The following is a 22,564-nucleotide window of genomic DNA, read 5'->3' as shown; positions in this document are numbered from 1 at the left end:
TGTCTATACACACCATCCTATATAACTACTGTCAATACTGTCTATACACACCATCCTGTATAACTACTGTCTATACTGTCTATACACACCATCCTATATAACTACTGTCTATACTGTCTATAAACACCATCCTATATAACTACTGTCTATACACACCATCCTATATATCTACTGTCTATTCACACCATCCTATATAACTACTGTCTATACACACCATCCTGTATAACTACTGTCTATACTGTCTATACACACCATCCTATATAACTACTGTCTATACTGTCTATAAACACCATCCTATATACATACTGTCTATACACACCATCCTATATAACTACTGTCGATACTGTCAATACAAACCATCCTGTCAATACTGTCTATACTGTCTATACACACCATCCTGTATAACTACTGTCTATACACACCATCCTGTATAACTACTGTCTATACTGTCTATACACACCATCCTGTGTAACTACTGTCTATACACACCATCCTATATAACTACTGTCTATACTGTCTATACACACCATCCTGTATAACTACTGTCTATACTGTCTATACACACCATCCTATATAACTACTGTCTAAACTGTCTATACACACCATCCTGTATAACTACTGTCTATACTGTCTATACACACCATCCTATATAACTACTGTCTATACTGTCTATACACACCATCCTATATAACTACTGTCTATACTGTCTATACACACCATCCTGTATAACTACTGTCTATACTGTCTATACACACCATCCTATATAACTACTGTCTAAACTGTCTATACACACCATCCTGTATAACTACTGTCTATACTGTCTATACACACCATCCTATATAACTACTGTCTATACTGTCTATACACACCATCCTATATATAACTACTGTCTATACACACCATCCTATATATAACTACTGTCTATACACACCATCCTGTATATAACTACTGTCTATACTGTCTATAAACACCATCCTGTATAACTACTGTCTATACACACCATCCTGTATAACTACTGTCTATACACACCATCCTATATAACTACTGTCTATACTGTCTATACACACCATCCTGTATAACTACTGTCTATACTGTCTATACACACCATCCTATATAACTACTGTCTATACTGTCTATACACACCATCCTATATATAACTAATGTCTATACACACCATCCTATATCTAACTACTGTCTATACAAACCATCCTATATAACTACTGTCTATACTGTCTATAAACACCATCCTGTATAACTACTGTCTATACACACCATCCTATATAACTACTGTCTATACACACCATCCTGTATAACTACTGTCTATACACACCATCCTGTATAACTACTGTCTATACACACCATCCTATATAACTACTGTCTATGCTGTCTATACACACCGTCCTGTATAACTACTGTCTATACACACCATCCTGTATAACTACTGTCTATACTGTCTATACACACCATCCTGCATAACTACTGTCTATAATGTCTATTCACCATCCTGCATAACTACTGTCTATACACACCATCCTATATAACTACTGTCTATACTGTCTATACACACCATCCTGTATAACTACTGCCTATATACACCATCCTGTATAACTACTGTCTATACACACCATCCTGTATAACTACTGTCTATACACACCATCCTGTATAACTACTGTCTATACTGTCGATACACACCATCCTATATAACTACTATCTATACTGTCTATACACACCATCCTGTATAACTACTGTCTATACACACCATCCTATATAACTACTGTCTATACTGTCTATACACACCATCCTGTATAACTATTGTCTACACTCTCTATACACACCATCCTGTATAACTACTGTCTATACACACCATCCTGTATAACTACTGTCTATACACACCATCCTGTATAACTACTGTCTATACACACCATCCTATATAACTACTGTCTATACTGTCTATACACACCGTCCTGTATAACTACTGTCTATACACACCATCCTGTATAACTACTGTCTATACTGTCTATACACACCATCCTGCATAACTACTGTCTATACTGTCTATTCACTATCCTGCATAACTACTGTCTATACACACCATCCTATATAACTACTGTCTATACTGTCTATACACACCATCCTGTATAACTACTGTCTATATACACCATCCTGTATAACTACTGTCTATACACACCATCCTGTATAACTACTGTCTATACACACCATCCTGTATAACTACTGTCTATACTGTCGATACACACCATCCTATATAACTACTATCTATACTGTCTATACACACCATCCTGTATAACTACTGGCTATACACACCATCCTATATATCTACTGTCTATACACACCATCCTGTATAACTATTGTCTACACTCTCTATACACACCATCCTATATAACTACTGTCTAATCACACCATCCTATATAACTACTGTCTATACACACCATCCTATATAACTACTGTCTATTCACATCATCCTATATAACTACTGTCTATACACACCATCCTATATAACTACTGTCTATACACACCATCCTATATAACTACTGTCTATACTGTCTATACACACCATCCTGTATAACTACTGTCTATACTGTCTATACACACCATCCTGTATAACTACTGTCTATACACACCATCCTGTATAACTACTGTCTATACACACCATCCTGTATAACTACTGTCTATACTGTCAATACACACCATGCTATATAACTACTGTCTATACACACCATCCTGTATAACTACTGTCTATACTGTCTATACACACCATCCTGTATAACTAAAGTCTATACTTTCTATACACACCATCCTATATAACTACTGTCTATTCACACCATCCTATATAACTACTGTCTATACACACCATCCTATATAACTACTGTCTATACACACCATCCTATATAACTACTGTCTATACACACCATCCTGCAAAACTACTGTCTATACTGTCTATACACACCATCCTATATAACTATTGTCTATACACACCATCCTGTATAGCTACTGTCTATACACACCATCCTGTATAACTACTGTCTATACAGACCATCCTGTATAACTACTGTCTATACACACCATCCTGTATAACTACTGTCTATACTGTCTATACACACCATCCTGTATAACTACTGTCTATACTGCATATACACACCATCCTGTATAACTACTGTCTATACACACCATCCTGTATAAATACTGTCTATACTGTCTATACACACCATCCAGTATAACTACTGTCTATACACACCATCCTGTATAACTATTGTCTATACACACCATCCTGTATAACTACTGTCTATAAACACCATCCTGTATAACTACTGTCCATACACACCATCCTATATAACTACTGTCTATACTGTCTATACACACCATCCTGTATAACTACTGTCTATACTGTCTATACACACCATCCTGTATAACTACTGTCTATACACACCATCCTGTATAACTACTGTCTATACACACCATCCTGTTTAACTACTGTCTATACTGTCAATACACACCATCCTATATAACTACTGTCTATACACACCATCCTGTATAACTACTGTCTATACTGTCTATACACACCATCCTGTATAACTAAAGTCTATACTTTCTATACACACCATCCTATATAACTACTGTCTATTCACACCATCCTATATAACTACTGTCTATACACACCATCCTATATAACTACTGTCTATACACACCATCCTATATAACTACTGTCTATACACACCATCCTGCAAAACTACTGTCTATACTGTCTATACACACCATCCTATATAACTATTGTCTATACACACCATCCTGTATAGCTACTATCTATACACACCATCCTGTATAACTACTGTCTATACACACCATCCTGTATAACTACTGTCAATACACACCATCCTGTATAACTACTGTCTATACACACCATCCTGTATAACTACTGTCTATACTGTCTATACACACCATCCTGTATAACTACTGTCTATACTGCATATACACACCATCCTGTATAACTACTGTCTATACACACCATCCTGTATAACTACTGTCTATACTGTCTATACACACCATCCAGTATAACTACTGTCTATACACACCATCCTGTATAACTATTGTCTATACACACCATCCTGTATAACTACTGTCTATACACACCATCCTATATAACTACTGTCTATACACACCATCCTATATAACTACTGTCTATACTGTCTATACACACCATCCTATATAACTACTGTCTATACACACCATCGTGTATAACTACTGTCTATACTGTCTATACACACCATCCTATATAACTACTGTCTATACACACCATCCTGTATAACTACTGTCTATACTGTCTATACACACCATTCTATATAACTACTGTCTATACACACCATCCCGTATAACTACTGTCTATACTGTCTATACACACCATTCTGTATAACTACTGTATATACTGTCTATACACACCATCCTGTATAACTACTGTCTATACTGTCTATACACACCATCCTATATAACTACTGTCTATACTGTCTATACACACCACCCTGTATAACTACTGTCTATACTGTCTATACACACCATCCTGTATAACTACTGTCTATACTGTCTATACACACCATCCTGTATAACTACTGTCTATACACACCATCCTGTATAACTACTGTCTATACTGTCTATACACACCATCATGTATAACTACTGTCTATACACACCATCCTATATAACTACTGTCTATACACACCATCCTATATAACTACTGTCAATACTGTCAATACACACCATCCTGTATAACTACTGTCTATACTGTCTATACACACCATCCTATATAACTACTTTCTATACTGTCTATAAACACCATCCTATATAACTACTGTCTATACACACCATCCTATATAACTACTGTCTATACACACCATCCTGTATAACTACTGTCTATACTGTCTATACACAACATCCTATATAACTACTGTCAATACTGTCTATAAACACCATCCTATATACATACTGTCTATACACACCATCCTATATAACTACTGTCGATACTGTCAATACAAACCATCCTGTCAATACTGTCTATACTGTCTATACACACCATCCTGTATAACTACTGTCTATACACACCATCCTGTATAACTACTGTCTATACTGTTTATACACACCATCCTGTATAACTACTGTCTATACACACCATCCTATATAACTACTGTCTATACTGTCTATACACACCATCCTGTATAACTACTGTCTATACTGTCTATACACACCATCCTATATAACTACTGTCTAAACTGTCTATACACACCATCCTGTATAACTACTGTCTATACTGTCTATACACACCATCCTATATAACTACTGTCTATACTGTCTATACACACCATCCTATATATAACTACTGTCTATACACACCATCCTATATATAACTACTGTCTATACACACCATCCTGTATATAACTACTGTCTATACTGTCTATAAACACCATCCTGTATAACTACTGTCTATACACACCATCCTGTATAACTGTGGTCCCGTGTGGCTCAGTTGGTAGAGCATGGTGTTTGCAACGCCAGGGTTGTGGGTTCGATTCCCACGGGGGACCAGTACGGAGAAAAAAATGTATGATATGTATGAAATGTATGCATTCACTACTGTAAGTCGCTCTGGATAAGAGCGTCTGCTAAATGACTAAAATGTAAAAAATTTACACACCATCCTATATAACTACTGTCTATACTGTCTATACACACCATCCTGTATAACTACTGTCTATACTGTCTATACACACCATCCTATATAACTACTGTCTATACTGTCTATACACACCATCCTATATATAACTAATGTCTATACACACCATCCTATATATAACTACTGTCTATACAAACCATCCTATATAACTACTGTCTATACTGTCTATAAACACCATCCTGTATAACTACTGTCTATACACACCATCCTATATAACTACTGTCTATACACACCATCCTGTATAACTACTGTCTATACAAACCATCCTGTATAACTACTGTCTATACACACCATCCTATATAACTACTGTCTATACTGTCTATACACACCTTCCTGTGTAACTACTGTCTATACACACCATCCTGTATAACTACTGTCTATACTGTCTATACACACCATCCTGCATAACTACTGTCTATACTGTCTATTCACCATCCTGCATAACTACTGTCTATACACACCATCCTATATAACTACTGTCTATACTGTCTATACACACCATCCTGTATAACTACTGTCTATATACACCATCCTGTATAACTACTGTCTATACACACCATCCTGTATAACTACTGTCTATACACACCATCCTGTATAACTACTGTCTATACTGTCGATACACACCATCCTATATAACTACTATCTATACTGTCTATACACACCATCCTGTATAACTACTGTCTATATACACCATCCTATATAACTACTGTCTATACTGTCTATACACACCATCCTGTATAACTTTTGTCTACACTCTCTATACACACCATCCTGTATAACTACTGTCTATACACACCATCCTGTATAACTACTGTCTATACACACCATCCTGTATAACTACTGTCTATACACACCATCCTATATAACTACTGTCTATACTGTCTATACACACCGTCCTGTATAACTACTGTCTATACACACCATCCTGTATAACTACTGTCTATACTGTCTATTCACCATCCTGCATAACTACTGTCTATACACACCATCCTATATAACTACTGTCTATACTGTCTATACACACCATCCTGTATAACTACTGTCTATATACACCATCCTGTATAACTACTGTCTATACACACCATCCTGTATAACTACTGTCTATACACACCATCCTGTATAACTACTGTCTATACTGTCGATACACACCATCCTATATAACTACTATCTATACTGTCTATACACACCATCCTGTATAACTACTGTCTATACACACCATCCTATATAACTACTGTCTATACTGTCTATACACACCATCCTGTATAACTATTGTCTACACTCTCTATACACACCATCCTGTATAACTACTGTCTATACACACCATCCTGTATAACTACTGTCTATACACACCATCCTATATAACTACTGTCTATACACACCATCCTATATAACTACTGTCTATACTGTCTATACACACCATCCTATATAACTACTGTCTATACACACCATCCTGTATAACTACTGTCTATACTGTCTATACACACCATCCTATATAACTACTGTCTATACACACCATCCTGTATAACTACTGTCTATACTGTCTATACACACCATCCTATATAACTACTGTCTATACACACCATCCTGTATAACTACTGTCTATACTGTCTATACACACCATTCTGTATAACTACTGTATATACTGTCTATACACACCATCCTGTATAACTACTGTCTATACACACCATCCTGTATAACTACTGTCTATACTGTCTATACACACCATCCAGTATAACTACTGTCTATACACACCATCCTGTATAACTATTGTCTATACACACCATCCTGTATAACTACTGTCTATACACACCATCCTATTTAACTACTGTCTATACTGTCTATACACACCATCCTGTATAACTACTGTCTATACACACCATCCTATATAACTACTGTCTATAAACACCATCCTATATAACTACTGTCTATACTGTCTATACACACCATCCTTTATAACTACTGTCTATACACACCATCCTGTATAACTACTGTCTATACTGTCTATACACACCATCCTATATAACTACTGTCTATACACACCATCCTGTATAACTACTGTCTATACTGTCTATACACACCATCCTATATAACTACTGTCTATACACACCATCCTGTATAACTACTGTCTATACTGTCTATACACACCATTCTGTATAACTACTGTATATACTGTCTATACACACCATCCTGTATAACTACTGTCTATACTGTCTATACACACCATCCTATATAACTACTGTCTATACTGTCTATACACACCACCCTGTATAACTACTGTCTATACTGTCTATACACACCATCCTGTATAACTGCTGTCTATACTGTCTATACACACCATCCTGTATAACTACTGTCTATACACACCATCCTGTATAACTACTGTCTATACTGTCTATACACACCATCATGTATAACTACTGTCTATACACACCATTCTATATAACTACTGTCTATACACACCATCCTATATAACTACTGTCAATACTGTCAATACACACCATCCTGTATAACTACTGTCTATACTGTCTATACACACCATCCTATATAACTACTGTCTATACACACCATCCTATATAACTACTGTCTAAACACACCATCCTGTATAACTACTGTCTATACTGTCTATACACACCATCCTATATAACTACTGTCTATACACACCATCCTATATAACTACTGTCGATACTGTCAATACAAACCATCCTGTCAATACTGTCTATACTGTCTATACACACCATCCTGTATAACTACTGTCTATACACACCATCCTTTATAACTACTGTCTATACACACCATCCTGTATAACTACTGTCTATACACACCATCCTATATAACTACTGTCTATACTGTCTATACACACCATCCTGTATAACTACTGTCTATACTGTCTATACACACCATCCTATATAACTACTGTCTAAACTGTCTATACACACCATCCTGTATAACTACTGTCTATACTGTCTATACACACCATCCTATATAACTACTGTCTATACTGTCTATACACACCATCCTATATATAACTACTGTCTATACACACCATCCTATATATAACTACTGTCTATACACACCATCCTGTATATAACTACTGTCTATACTGTCTATAAACACCATCCTGTATAACTACTGTCTATACACACCATCCTGTATAACTACTGTCTATACACACCATCCTATATAACTACTGTCTATACTGTCTATACACACCATCCTGTATAACTACTGTCTATACTGTCTATACACACCATCCTATATAACTACTGTCTATACTGTCTATACACACCATCCTATATATAACTAATGTTTATACACACCATCCTATATATAACTACTGTCTATACAAACCATCCTATATAACTACTGTCTATACTGTCTATAAACACCATCCTGTATAACTACTGTCTATACTGTCTATACACACCATCCTATATAACTACTGTCTATACACACCATCCTGTATAACTACTGTCTATACACACCATCCTGTATAACTACTGTCTATACACACCATCCTATATAACTACTGTCTATACTGTCTATACACACCGTCCTGTATAACTACTGTCTATACACACCATCCTGTATAACTACTGTCTATACTGTCTATACACACCATCCTGCATAACTACTGTCTATACTGTCTATTCACCATCCTGCATAACTACTGTCTATACACACCATCCTATATAACTACTGTCTATACTGTCTATACACACCATCCTGTATAACTACTGTCTATATACACCATCCTGTATAACTACTGTCTATACACACCATCCTGTATAACTACTGTCTATACACACCATCCTGTATAACTACTGTCTATACTGTCTATACACACCATCCTATATAACTACTATCTATACTGTCTATACACACCATCCTGTATAACTACTGTCTATACACACCATCCTGTATAACTACTGTCTATACTGTCTATACACACCATCCTGTATAACTACTGTCTATACACACCATCCTATATAACTACTGTCTATACTGTCTATAAACACCATCCTGTATAACTACTGTCTATACTGTCTATACACACCATCCTATATAACTACTGTCTATACACACCATCCTGTATAACTAATGTCTATACACACCATCCTGTATATCTACTGTCTATACACACCATCGTGTATAACTACTGTCTATACACACCATCCTATATAACTACTGTCTATACACACCATCCTGTATAACTACTGTCTATACTGTCTATACACACCATCCTGCATAACTACTGTCTATACTGTCTATACACACCATCCTGCATAACTACCGACTATACACACCATCCTATATAACTACTGTCTATACTGTCTATACACACCATCCTGTATAACTACTGTCTATACACACCATCCTATATAACTACTGTCTATACACACAATCCTATATAACTACTGTCTATACACACAATCCTGTATAACTACTGTCTATACACACCATCCTGTATAACTACTGTCTATACACACCATCCTGTATAACTACTGTCTATACACACCATCCTATATAACTACTGTCTATACTGTCTATACACACCATCCTGTATAACTACTGTCTATACTGTCTATACACACCATCCTGTATAACTACTGTCTTCACTGTCTATAAACACCATCCTGTATAACTATTGTCTATACTCTCTATACACACCATCCTGTATAACTACTGTCTATACACACCATCCTATATAACTACTGTCTATACTGTCTATACACACCGTCCTGTATAACTACTGTCTATACACACCATCCTGTATAACTACTGTCTATACTGTCTATACACACCATCCTGCATAACTACTGTCTATACTGTCTATTCACCATCCTGCATAAAAACTGTCTATACACACCATCCTATATAACTACTGTCTATACTGTCTATACACACCATCCTGTATAACTACTGTCTATATACACCATCCTGTATATCTACTGTCTATACACACCATCGTGTATAACTACTGTCTATACACACCATCCTATATAACTACTGTCTATACACACCATCCTGTATAACTACTGTCTATACTGTCTATACACACCATCCTGCATAACTACTGTCTATACTGTCTATACACACCATCCTGCATAACTACCGACTATACACACCATCCTATATAACTACTGTCTATACTGTCTATACACACCATCCTGTATAACTACTGTCTATACACACCATCCTATATAACTACTGTCTATACACACAATCCTATATAACTACTGTCTATACACACAATCCTGTATAACTACTGTCTATACACACCATCCTGTATAACTACTGTCTATACACACCATCCTGTATAACTACTGTCTATACACACCATCCTATATAACTACTGTCTATACTGTCTATACACACCATCCTGTATAACTACTGTCTATACTGTCTATACACACCATCCTGTATAACTACTGTCTTCACTGTCTATAAACACCATCCTGTATAACTATTGTCTATACTCTCTATACACACCATCCTGTATAACTACTGTCTATACACACCATCCTATATAACTACTGTCTATACTGTCTATACACACCGTCCTGTATAACTACTGTCTATACACACCATCCTGTATAACTACTGTCTATACTGTCTATACACACCATCCTGCATAACTACTGTCTATACTGTCTATTCACCATCCTGCATAAAAACTGTCTATACACACCATCCTATATAACTACTGTCTATACTGTCTATACACACCATCCTGTATAACTACTGTCTATATACACCATCCTGTATAACTACTGTCTATACACACCATCCTGTATAACTACTGTCTATACACACCATCCTGTATAACTACTGTCTATACTGTCTATACACACCATCCTATATAACTACTATCTATACTGTCTATACACACCATCCTGTATAACTACTGTCTATACACACCATCCTATATAACTACTGTCTATACTGTCTATACACACCATCCTGTATAACTATTGTCTACACTCTCTATACACACCATCCTGTATAAATACTGTCTATACACACCATCCTATATAACTACTGTCTATACTGTCTATACACACCATCCTGTATAACTACTGTCTATACTGTCTATACACACCATCCTATATAACTACTGTCTATACTGTCTATACACACCATCCTATATATAACTAATGTTTATACACACCATCCTATATATAACTACTGTCTATACAAACCATCCTATATAACTACTGTCTATACTGTCTATAAACACCATCCTGTATAACTACTGTCTATACTGTCTATACACACCATCCTATATAACTACTGTCTATACACACCATCCTGTATAACTACTGTCTATACACACCATCCTGTATAACTACTGTCTATACACACCATCCTATATAACTACTGTCTATACTGTCTATACACACCGTCCTGTATAACTACTGTCTATACACACCATCCTGTATAACTACTGTCTATACTGTCTATACACACCATCCTGCATAACTACTGTCTATACTGTCTATTCACCATCCTGCATAACTACTGTCTATACACACCATCCTATATAACTACTGTCTATACTGTCTATACACACCATCCTGTATAACTACTGTCTATATACACCATCCTGTATAACTACTGTCTATACACACCATCCTGTATAACTACTGTCTATACACACCATCCTGTATAACTACTGTCTATACTGTCTATACACACCATCCTATATAACTACTATCTATACTGTCTATACACACCATCCTGTATAACTACTGTCTATACACACCATCCTGTATAACTACTGTCTATACTGTCTATACACACCATCCTGTATAACTACTGTCTATACACACCATCCTGTATAACTACTGTCTATACACACCATCCTATATAACTACTGTCTATACTGTCTATAAACACCATCCTGTATAACTACTGTCTATACTGTCTATACACACCATCCTATATAACTACTGTCTATACACAACATCCTGTATAACTAATGTCTATACACAACATCCTGTATATCTACTGTCTATACACACCATCCTGTATAACTACTGTCTATACACACCATCCTATATAACTACTGTCTATACACACCATCCTGTATAACTACTGTCTATACTGTCTATACACACCATCCTGCATAACTACTGTCTATACTGTCTATACACACCATCCTGCATAACTACTGTCTATACTGTCTATTCACCATCCTGCATAACTACTGTCTATACACACCATCCTATATAACTACTGTCTATACTGTCTATACACACCATCCTGTATAACTACTGTCTATATACACCATCCTGTATAACTACTGTCTATACACACCATCCTGTATAACTACTGTCTATACACACCATCCTGTATAACTACTGTCTATACTGTCTATACACACCATCCTATATAACTACTATCTATACTGTCTATACACACCATCCTGTATAACTACTGTCTATACACACCATCCTGTATAACTACTGTCTATACTGTCTATACACACCATCCTGTATAACTACTGTCTATACACACCATCCTGTATAACTACTGTCTATACACACCATCCTATATAACTACTGTCTATACTGTCTATAAACACCATCCTGTATAACTACTGTCTATACTGTCTATACACACCATCCTATATAACTACTGTCTATACACAACATCCTGTATAACTAATGTCTATACACAACATCCTGTATATCTACTGTCTATACACACCATCCTGTATAACTACTGTCTATACACACCATCCTATATAACTACTGTCTATACACACCATCCTGTATAACTACTGTCTATACTGTCTATACACACCATCCTGCATAACTACTGTCTATACTGTCTATACACACCATCCTGCATAACTACCGACTATACACACCATCCTATATAACTACTGTCTATACTGTCTATACACACCATCCTGTATAACTACTGTCTATACACACCATCCTATATAACTACTGTCTATACACACAATCCTATATAACTACTGTCTATACACACAATCCTGTATAACTACTGTCTATACACACCATCCTGTATAACTACTGTCTATACACACCATCCTGTATAACTACTGTCTATACACACCATCCTATATAACTACTGTCTATACTGTCTATACACACCATCCTGTATAACTACTGTCTATACTGTCTATACACACCATCCTGTATAACTACTGTCTTCACTGTCTATACACACCATCCTGTATAACTATTGTCTATACTCTCTATACACACCATCCTGTATAACTACTGTCTATACACACCATCCTATATAACTACTGTCTATACTGTCTATACACACCGTCCTGTATAACTACTGTCTATACACACCATCCTGTATAACTACTGTCTATACTGTCTATACACACCATCCTGCATAACTACTGTCTATACTGTCTATTCACCATCCTGCATAAAAACTGTCTATACACACCATCCTATATAACTACTGTCTATACTGTCTATACACACCATCCTGTATAACTACTGTCTATATACACCATCCTGTATAACTACTGTCTATACACACCATCCTGTATAACTACTGTCTATACACACCATCCTGTATAACTACTGTCTATACTGTCTATACACACCATCCTATATAACTACTATCTATACTGTCTATACACACCATCCTGTATAACTACTGTCTATACACACCATCCTATATAACTACTGTCTATACTGTCTATACACACCATCCTGTATAACTATTGTCTACACTCTCTATACACACCATCCTGTATAACTACTGTCTATACACACCATCCTATATAACTACTGTCTATACTGTCTATAAACACCATCCTGTATAACTACTGTCTATACTGTCTATACACACCATCCTATATAACTACTGTCTATACACACCATCCTGTATATCTAATGTCTATACACACCATCCTGTATATCTACTGTCTATACACACCATCCTGTATAACTACTGTCTATACACACCATCCTATATAACTACTGTCTATACACACCATCCTGTATAACTACTGTCTATACTGTCTATACACACCATCCTGCATAACTACTGTCTATACTGTCTATACACACCATCCTGCATAACTACCGACTATACACACCATCCTATATAACTACTGTCTATACTGTCTATACACACCATCCTGTATAACTACTGTCTATACACACCATCCTATATAACTACTGTCTATACACACAATCCTATATAACTACTGTCTATACACACAATCCTGTATAACTACTGTCTATACACACCATCCTGTATAACTACTGTCTATACACACCATCCTGTATAACTACTGTCTATACACACCATCCTATATAACTACTGTCTATACACACAATCCTATATAACTACTGTCTATACACACAATCCTGTATAACTACTGTCTATACACACCATCCTGTATAACTACTGTCTATACACACCATCCTGTATAACTACTGTCTATACACACCATCCTATATAACTACTGTCTATACTGTCTATACACACCATCCTGTATAACTACTGTCTATACTGTCTATACACACCATCCTGTATAACTACTGTCTTCACTGTCTATACACACCATCCTGTATAACTATTGTCTATACTCTCTATACACACCATCCTGTATAACTACTGTCTATACACACCATCCTATATAACTACTGTCTATACTGTCTATAAACACCATCCTGTATAACTACTGTCTATACTGTCTATACACACCATCCTATATAACTACTGTCTATACACACCATCCTGTATAACTACTGTCTATACACACCATCCTATATAACTACTGTCTATACTGTCTATACACACCATCCTGTATAACTACTGTCTATACACACCATCCTGTATAACTACTGTCTATACTGTCTATACACACCATCCTGCATAACTACTGTCTATACTGTCTATACACACCATCCTGCATAACTACTGTCTATACACACCATCCTATATAACTACTGTCTATAATGTCTATGCACACCATCCTGTATAACTACTGTCTATACACACCATCCTGTATAACTACTGTCTATACACACCATCCTGTATAACTACTGTCTATACACACCATCCTGTATAACTACTGTCTATACACACCATCCTATATAACTACTGTCTATACTGTCTATACACACCATCCTGTATAACTACTGTCTATACACACCATCCTATATAACTACTGTCTATACTTTCTATACACACCATCCTGTATAACTACTGTCTATACTGTCTATACACACCATCCTGTATAACTACTGTCTATACACACCATCCTGTATAACTACTGTCAATACTGTCTATACACACCATCCTGTATAACTACTGTCTATACACACCATCCTGTATAACTACTGTCTATACACACCATCCTATATAACTACTGTCTATACTGTCTATACACACCATCCTGTATAACTACTGTCTATACTGTCTATACACACCATCCTATATAACTACTGTCTATACTGTCTATACACACCATCCTGTATAACTACTGTCTATACTGTCTATACACACCATCCTATATAACTACTGTCTATACTGTCTATACACACCATCCTGTATAACTACTGTCTATACACACCATCATATATAACTACTGTCTATACTGTCTATACACACCATCCTATATAACTACTGTCTTCACTGTCTATACACACCATCCTGTATAACTATTGTCTATACTCTCTATACACACCATCCTGTTTAACTACTGTCTATACACACCATCCTATATAACTACTGTCTATACTGTCTATAAACACCATCCTGTATAACTACTGTCTATACTGTCTATACACACCATCCTGTATAACTACTGTCTATACTGTCTATACACACCATCCTATATAACTACTGTCTATACTGTCTATACACACCATCCTGTAAAACTACTGCTGTACACACCTTCTATATCATTTTTTATTTTATCCTGCAACTCCCCAACGGGCTCGGGAGAGTTGAATGTCAAGTCATGTGTCCTCCAAAAAAATTACACACCAAACCACACTTGTTAAACCTCTAGAGGATGGGTGCCCCTAAACCGGGACTGTTGTTGCTAACGTGCGCTAATGTGACTAGAATGACGTTGTATAGAACAGCCAACTTTCCAGGACATAGACATATCTGATATGGGCAGAAAGCTTACATTCTTGTTAATCTAACTGTAGTGTCCAATTTACAGTAGCTATTACAGTGAGAAAATACCATGCTATTGTTTGAGGAGAGTGCAAAACAACAAAAAACTTTTATCATAGCAACTGGTTTGATACATTCACCTCTGAAGGTAAATAATGTACTTACATTCAGTAATCTTGCTCTGATTTGTCATCCTGAGGGTTCCAGAGATAAAATGTAGCATAGTTTTGTTTGATAAAATCAATTTTTATGTTCAAATGTAGGAACTGGGTTCTACAGTTTGACCCCACTGTTGTCTCTGCCTCCACACCCACCCCGCCCGGCCATCTAGATGTGTGAAAGTTAGTGTATAAGCTAATGATCCATCATGTGTGACATTTATGGGAGTGTGTAAACTAAAAAATATATATTACCATAGCATTTCTATATGTTCTCTATAGTTAAGTACTTGAACAAGTATCAATTGACCTGTCACGGTTTTCGTCAGTAATGGAGGACCAAAACGCAGCAGGTATGTGTAAGCTCATCTTGACGTTTATTAACTTCCCAAAATGAACGTACAAAAATAACAAAACAAGTGAACGAACGATATACAGACAGTCTGGCAAGGCACAAGGCTAAACACAGAACAATCTCCCACAATTAAACAAACAAACACACCCAACTAATGTAGGACTTCCAATCAAAGGCAACACCACACAGCTGCCTTCAATTGGAAGTCCCCCCCAATTAACCAAACATAGACATACAACTAACTAGATACACATAGAAATACGTAAACAAAGATCATAACCCAAAAACCCGGAAATACTCAATCAAACACCCTTTTTCCCAAAATACCACCCCGAACCACATAAAACAAATACCCTCTGCCACGTCCTGACCAAACTACAATAACAATTAACCCTTATACTGGCCAGGACGTGACATGACCAATTCGGCACTTTTGGCAAACACCTGGCAGCCTTGATACAACATATTGTGCAGTAATGTAATTCTTCACTGGATTCATCCGAAACTTTGTACACACACTGCTGCCATCTGGTGGCCAACATCTAAATGACACATAGACGCCTATCTGTAAGTATGGCCTTTCTCTTACATTTCAAAGATGCATGTTTTTCTTTGTATTCTCTTTAACCAGAACTAATGTGTTATATACTCCAACATTAATTTCACATTTACACAAACTTCAAAGTGTTTCCGTTCAAATGGTATCAAGAACATGCATATGCATAGGTAATTACCCTCTTAAGGATAGTACCCATTTTTTCAATTTTCGCCTAAAATGACATACACAAATCTAACTGCCTGTAGCTCAAGACCTGAATCAAGGATATGCACATTCTTGATATGCATATTCACTCGCCCACTTAACCTGGAAGCCAGCTGCACCAATGAGGAAACACCTTTCAAATGATGACCATAACGTCCAAACACACATTTCATGTACACTATATTTGACATTGCTTGTTCTAATATTTGTATATTTCTTAATTCCTTGTTGTTGTTGTTGCGTGTATTGTTATCTATTACTGCACTGTTGGAACATAAGCATTTCATTACACTCACAATAATATTTTGCAAAATATGTGTATGCAACCAATCAAATTAGATTTTATTTTGATTTGAGTGTGTGTGTCTCTCGATTCACCACAGCCTCATTATTAGCCTGGTGCTAGAGAACCCTTAACAGACACCAAGCAATAAACTGGTACATCTGTGAAGGAGGGAGAGAGGGGGAGAGAGGGAGAGAGAGAGAGAGAGAGGGAGAGAGAGAGAGGAAGTGAGAGGGAGAGAGAGAGGGAGAGAGAGGGAGAGAGAGATAAGGAGAGGAAGCGGGAGAGAGAGGAAGTGAGAGGGAGAGAGAGAGGGAGAGAGAGGGAGAGAGAGAGGGAGAGGGGGAGAGAGGAAGTGAGAGGGAGAGAGAGAGGGAGAGAGAGGGAGAGAGAGAGGGAGAGGGGGAGAGAGGAAGTGAGAGGGAGAGAGAGGGAGAGAGAGGAAGGGAGAGGAAGGGAGAGGGAGAGAGAGAGGGATAGAGAGAGGAAGTAAGAGGAAGGGAGAGGGAGAGGGAGAGAGAGAGAGGGAGAGAGGAAGTGAGAGGGAGAGAGAGCGAGAGAGAGAGAGGGAGAGGGAGAGAGAGGGGGAGGGGGAGGGAGGAAGTGAGAGGGAGAGAGAGGGAGGGAGAGGAAGTGAGAGGGAGAGGGAGAGAGGGAGAGAGGGAGAGAGAGAGAGGGAGAGGGGGGAGAGGGGGAGAGAGGAAGTGAGAGGGAGAGAGAGGGAGAGAGAGAGAGTGGGAGAGAGGGAGAGCGGGAGAGAGGGAGATTGAGAGAGAGGGACAGAGGGAGATTGAGAGAGAGGGAGAGGGGGAGAGGGGGAGAGAGGGAGAGAGGGAGAGTGAGAGAGAGAGAGGGAGAGGGGAGATTGAGAGAGAGGGACAGAGTGAGATTGAGAGAGGGAGAGGGGGAGAGATTGAGAGAGAGGGACAGAAGGAGATTGAGAGAGAGGGAGAGAGAGAGGGGGAGAGAGGGAGAGTGAGAGAGAGAGAGGGAGAGAGGGAGAGGGGGAGAGGGGGAGATTGAGAGAGAGGGACAGAAGGAGATTGAGAGAGAGGGAGAGAGAGAGGGAGAGAGCGGGAGAGAGAGAGAGAGAGAGAGAGAGGGAGAGAGAGAGAGAGAGAGAGAGAGAGAGAGAGAGAGAGAGGGGGAGAGAGGGAGAGGAGTATAGGAACTCCGTGCTCATACTGTCAGACACATTGCATTAACATGGATGCTTGGAGACCTATTATTCTAAACACAGAACCAACGGAGGAAATTAAATATTAATAGGAGACAGACATGTTTCTCTCACTAACAATATATTATATCTCCATTCAGAGAAACACCAACCAGCTCGGGGGAGCAGTTCCACTTAGGCACAGACCTGGGATCAGCTGTGTGTGTGTGTGTGTGTGTGTGTGTGTGTGTGTGTGTGTGTGTGTGTGTGTGTGTGTGTGTGTGTGTGTGTGTGTGTGTGTGTGTGTGTGTGTGTGTGTGTGTGTGTGTGTGTGTGTGGGGGGGGGGACCGGTAGGTTCTTCTGCAGGCCCACGTGTGTGGCTCTGAGCAGGGCTCTGATGCTAGAGCTGTCTGTGTCCTCCTTGTCTCCAATCTGAGACTCCTTCAACAGAGAGTCCAGCTTCTTCCTGATGTAACTTTCCACTTGGTGGTTACCATTGCTCTGAAAAAGGGAGGAGAGAGGGAAGGAGAAAGGGAAGGACAGAGAGAGAGAGAGAGAGAGAGAGAGAGAGAGAGAGAGAGAGAGGATGAGTTGATGATGTTGCATTGGTTGTGAATCCATCTGTCACTGGTTAAAAACACCAGGTCATTAGTGTAGTCCTGGCAGTACTAGCAGTAGACAAACAGACAGACCAGTACAAGCAGTACTAGCAGTACAGACAAGACAGACAGAGTGTGAACAGATCAGTCCTGGCTCCAGTCCTGATCACACCTTTAAATCAGCATATATCTCACTACTTTAATTGGCTCTATATATCACCCTCTCTTCACTGGGAATGAGGGAAACTAGCCAAGATCCCGAATAGCATATGAGAAAGCACTCTCTATGGCCAAAATGGCAGCTGTAGCTATCTTTCCTCAGCTCAAGGATATCATATGGTGAATGCACCAATTTGTAAGTCGCTCTGGATAACAGCGTCTGCTAAATGACGTAAATGTAAATTGTCTCCAATGACAGATTTAGGACCAGATTACCCCACTCCAAAAGGTTAGGATTCAGATAGCATAAACTGATCCTAGATCAGTAGCTATAGCTCCTTAAACCTCATGAAAACCAATCTAACAATAAATCAAAGATTATGTAATGTAAACACATCATTATCATATATTTATCAGTCCATTTCAGATGTCAGAAATTAAATCAGGAATTAATTAGGGGGGAATCATATCTCCCATTCCTTTTGCTTTTCCGGTCAAGTTTGTCGAGGTGTATTGTATAATGAAGCTAATAATTCACTTAATTAGAATTGTTAAACACACACACACCGTGCCTGCGACAGGCTCGTTAAACATGAATTAGTCCCAAACACAACTCGGCTAATCGTCTGTCATACCTTCGCAGCTCTAACATTAAAGTCCAACTAATGCAGTGAATTCTGGTAGTGATGGAGGGAGGTTACTGTACATATCGCCATATTATTTTAGACTATATTATATTGATACTTTGACTGTAAGTATCGATTTGCAAAAAATAAATACATAAAATGAATACATATACAGTAACAGTCAAAAGTTTGGACACATCTACTCATTCAAGGGTTTTTCTTTATTTTTACTATTTTATACATTATAGAATAATAGTGAAGACATCAAAACTATGAAATAACACATATGGAATCATGTAGTAACCAAAAAAGTGTTCAGCCAAGAGTGTGCAAAGCTGTCATCAAGGCAAAGGGTGGCTACTTTGAAGAATCTAAAATCTAAAATATATTTTGATTTGTTTAACATTTTACATTTTAGTCATTTAGCAGACGCTCTTATCCAGAGCGACTTACAGTAGTGAATGCATACATTTCATTTCATGCATTTTCTTTTTCTTTTTTTAAAATCTTTTTTTTGTACTGGCCCCCCGTGGGAATCGAACCCAGAACCCTGGCGTTACACACACCATGCTGGCATTGCAAACACCATGCTCTACCAACTGAGCCACACTTTTTTTGGTTACTACATGATTCCATATGTGTTATTTCATAGTGTTGATGTCTTCACTATTATTCTACAATGTAGAAAAAGAGTAAAAATAAAGAAAAACCCTTGAATGAGCAGGTGTGTCTAAACTTTGGACTGGTTCTGTACGTGGTCATGGATATATTTATGCTAGGTAGCGTAAACTAGCAGCAGTCAGCTGTACCTGTACCAAAACTACAGTATTTTACATCCCTATAACTTGTTTTCCATCTTCTTTTTAAATAGTGTTTTCAGTACTTTTATTTCCATGATTAATCAAAACTATTTTGTCTCTCTGCAACAGAGTAGCAGATATGTTTGGAACAACAAATTGTAATACATAGAAAATTGTAATACATATCCTATTGGCCCCTAAATACCATGACAATATCATACCATTAGGACCCTGGCAATTACCAGCACTAATTTTAGCTCAATACTGTCATTAGATGGCCTGTCTCTGACCCAGTAACAACACACTGATTAGTGGACAGGCCTTCATACTGCACCAGCCACCAGAATTACTGAACTGTGAAAAGGATTACAGCTGCATGTGAGAACATTTTTTCATTTATTTTACCTTTATTTAACTTGGCAAGTCAGTAAAGAACAAATTCTTATTTACAATGACGGCCTACCGGGGAACAGTGGGTTAACTGCCTTGTTCAGGGGCAGAACGACAGATTTTTACCTTGTCAGCTTGGGATTCAATACAGAAACCTTTCACTTACTAGTCCAACGCTCTAACCACTAGGCTATCTGCCGCCCCGTGGCTTTGACTTGTTGTAACTTACATTGCTGTTCTTCAGTTTAAAGTTGTCATCAATCTCATCAGCACTGTCGTCATCATCTGATACCTCCCCCTCCTCAACATCCACTGACAGGTAGGGAGGGAGACGCTTCCCCTGGGAGGGAGGGAGAGAGAGAGAAAGAGAGAGAGAGAGAGAGAGAGAGAGAGAGAGAGAG

At 37.7% G+C, this 22,564-nt stretch overlaps 1 protein-coding gene across 1 annotated transcript in view; it reads right to left on the bottom strand.

Moving 5' to 3' along the window:
- The window catches only part of LOC106581476 (1-phosphatidylinositol 4,5-bisphosphate phosphodiesterase eta-1), a 187,303-nt gene that overhangs the window by 36,045 nt on the left and 128,694 nt on the right, over window positions 1–22,564 (bottom strand). Inside the window, exons 11-12 of the mRNA XM_045704038.2 lie at window positions 22,393–22,503; window positions 19,938–20,090 (exon numbers count right to left, since the gene is read on the bottom strand). Coding sequence (XP_045559994.1) covers window positions 19,938–20,090; window positions 22,393–22,503 — 264 coding nt within the window. The remainder of the gene's footprint in view (window positions 1–19,937; window positions 20,091–22,392; window positions 22,504–22,564) is intronic.

This window comes from Salmo salar, chromosome 20 (assembly GCF_965601325.2).
Source record: "Salmo salar chromosome 20, fSalSal1, whole genome shotgun sequence".
In the NCBI taxonomy this organism is placed as follows: Eukaryota; Metazoa; Chordata; class Actinopteri; order Salmoniformes; family Salmonidae; genus Salmo; species Salmo salar.
Note: the sequence above shows the minus strand (reverse complement) of the source record. Positions and strands in the feature narration are given on the sequence as shown.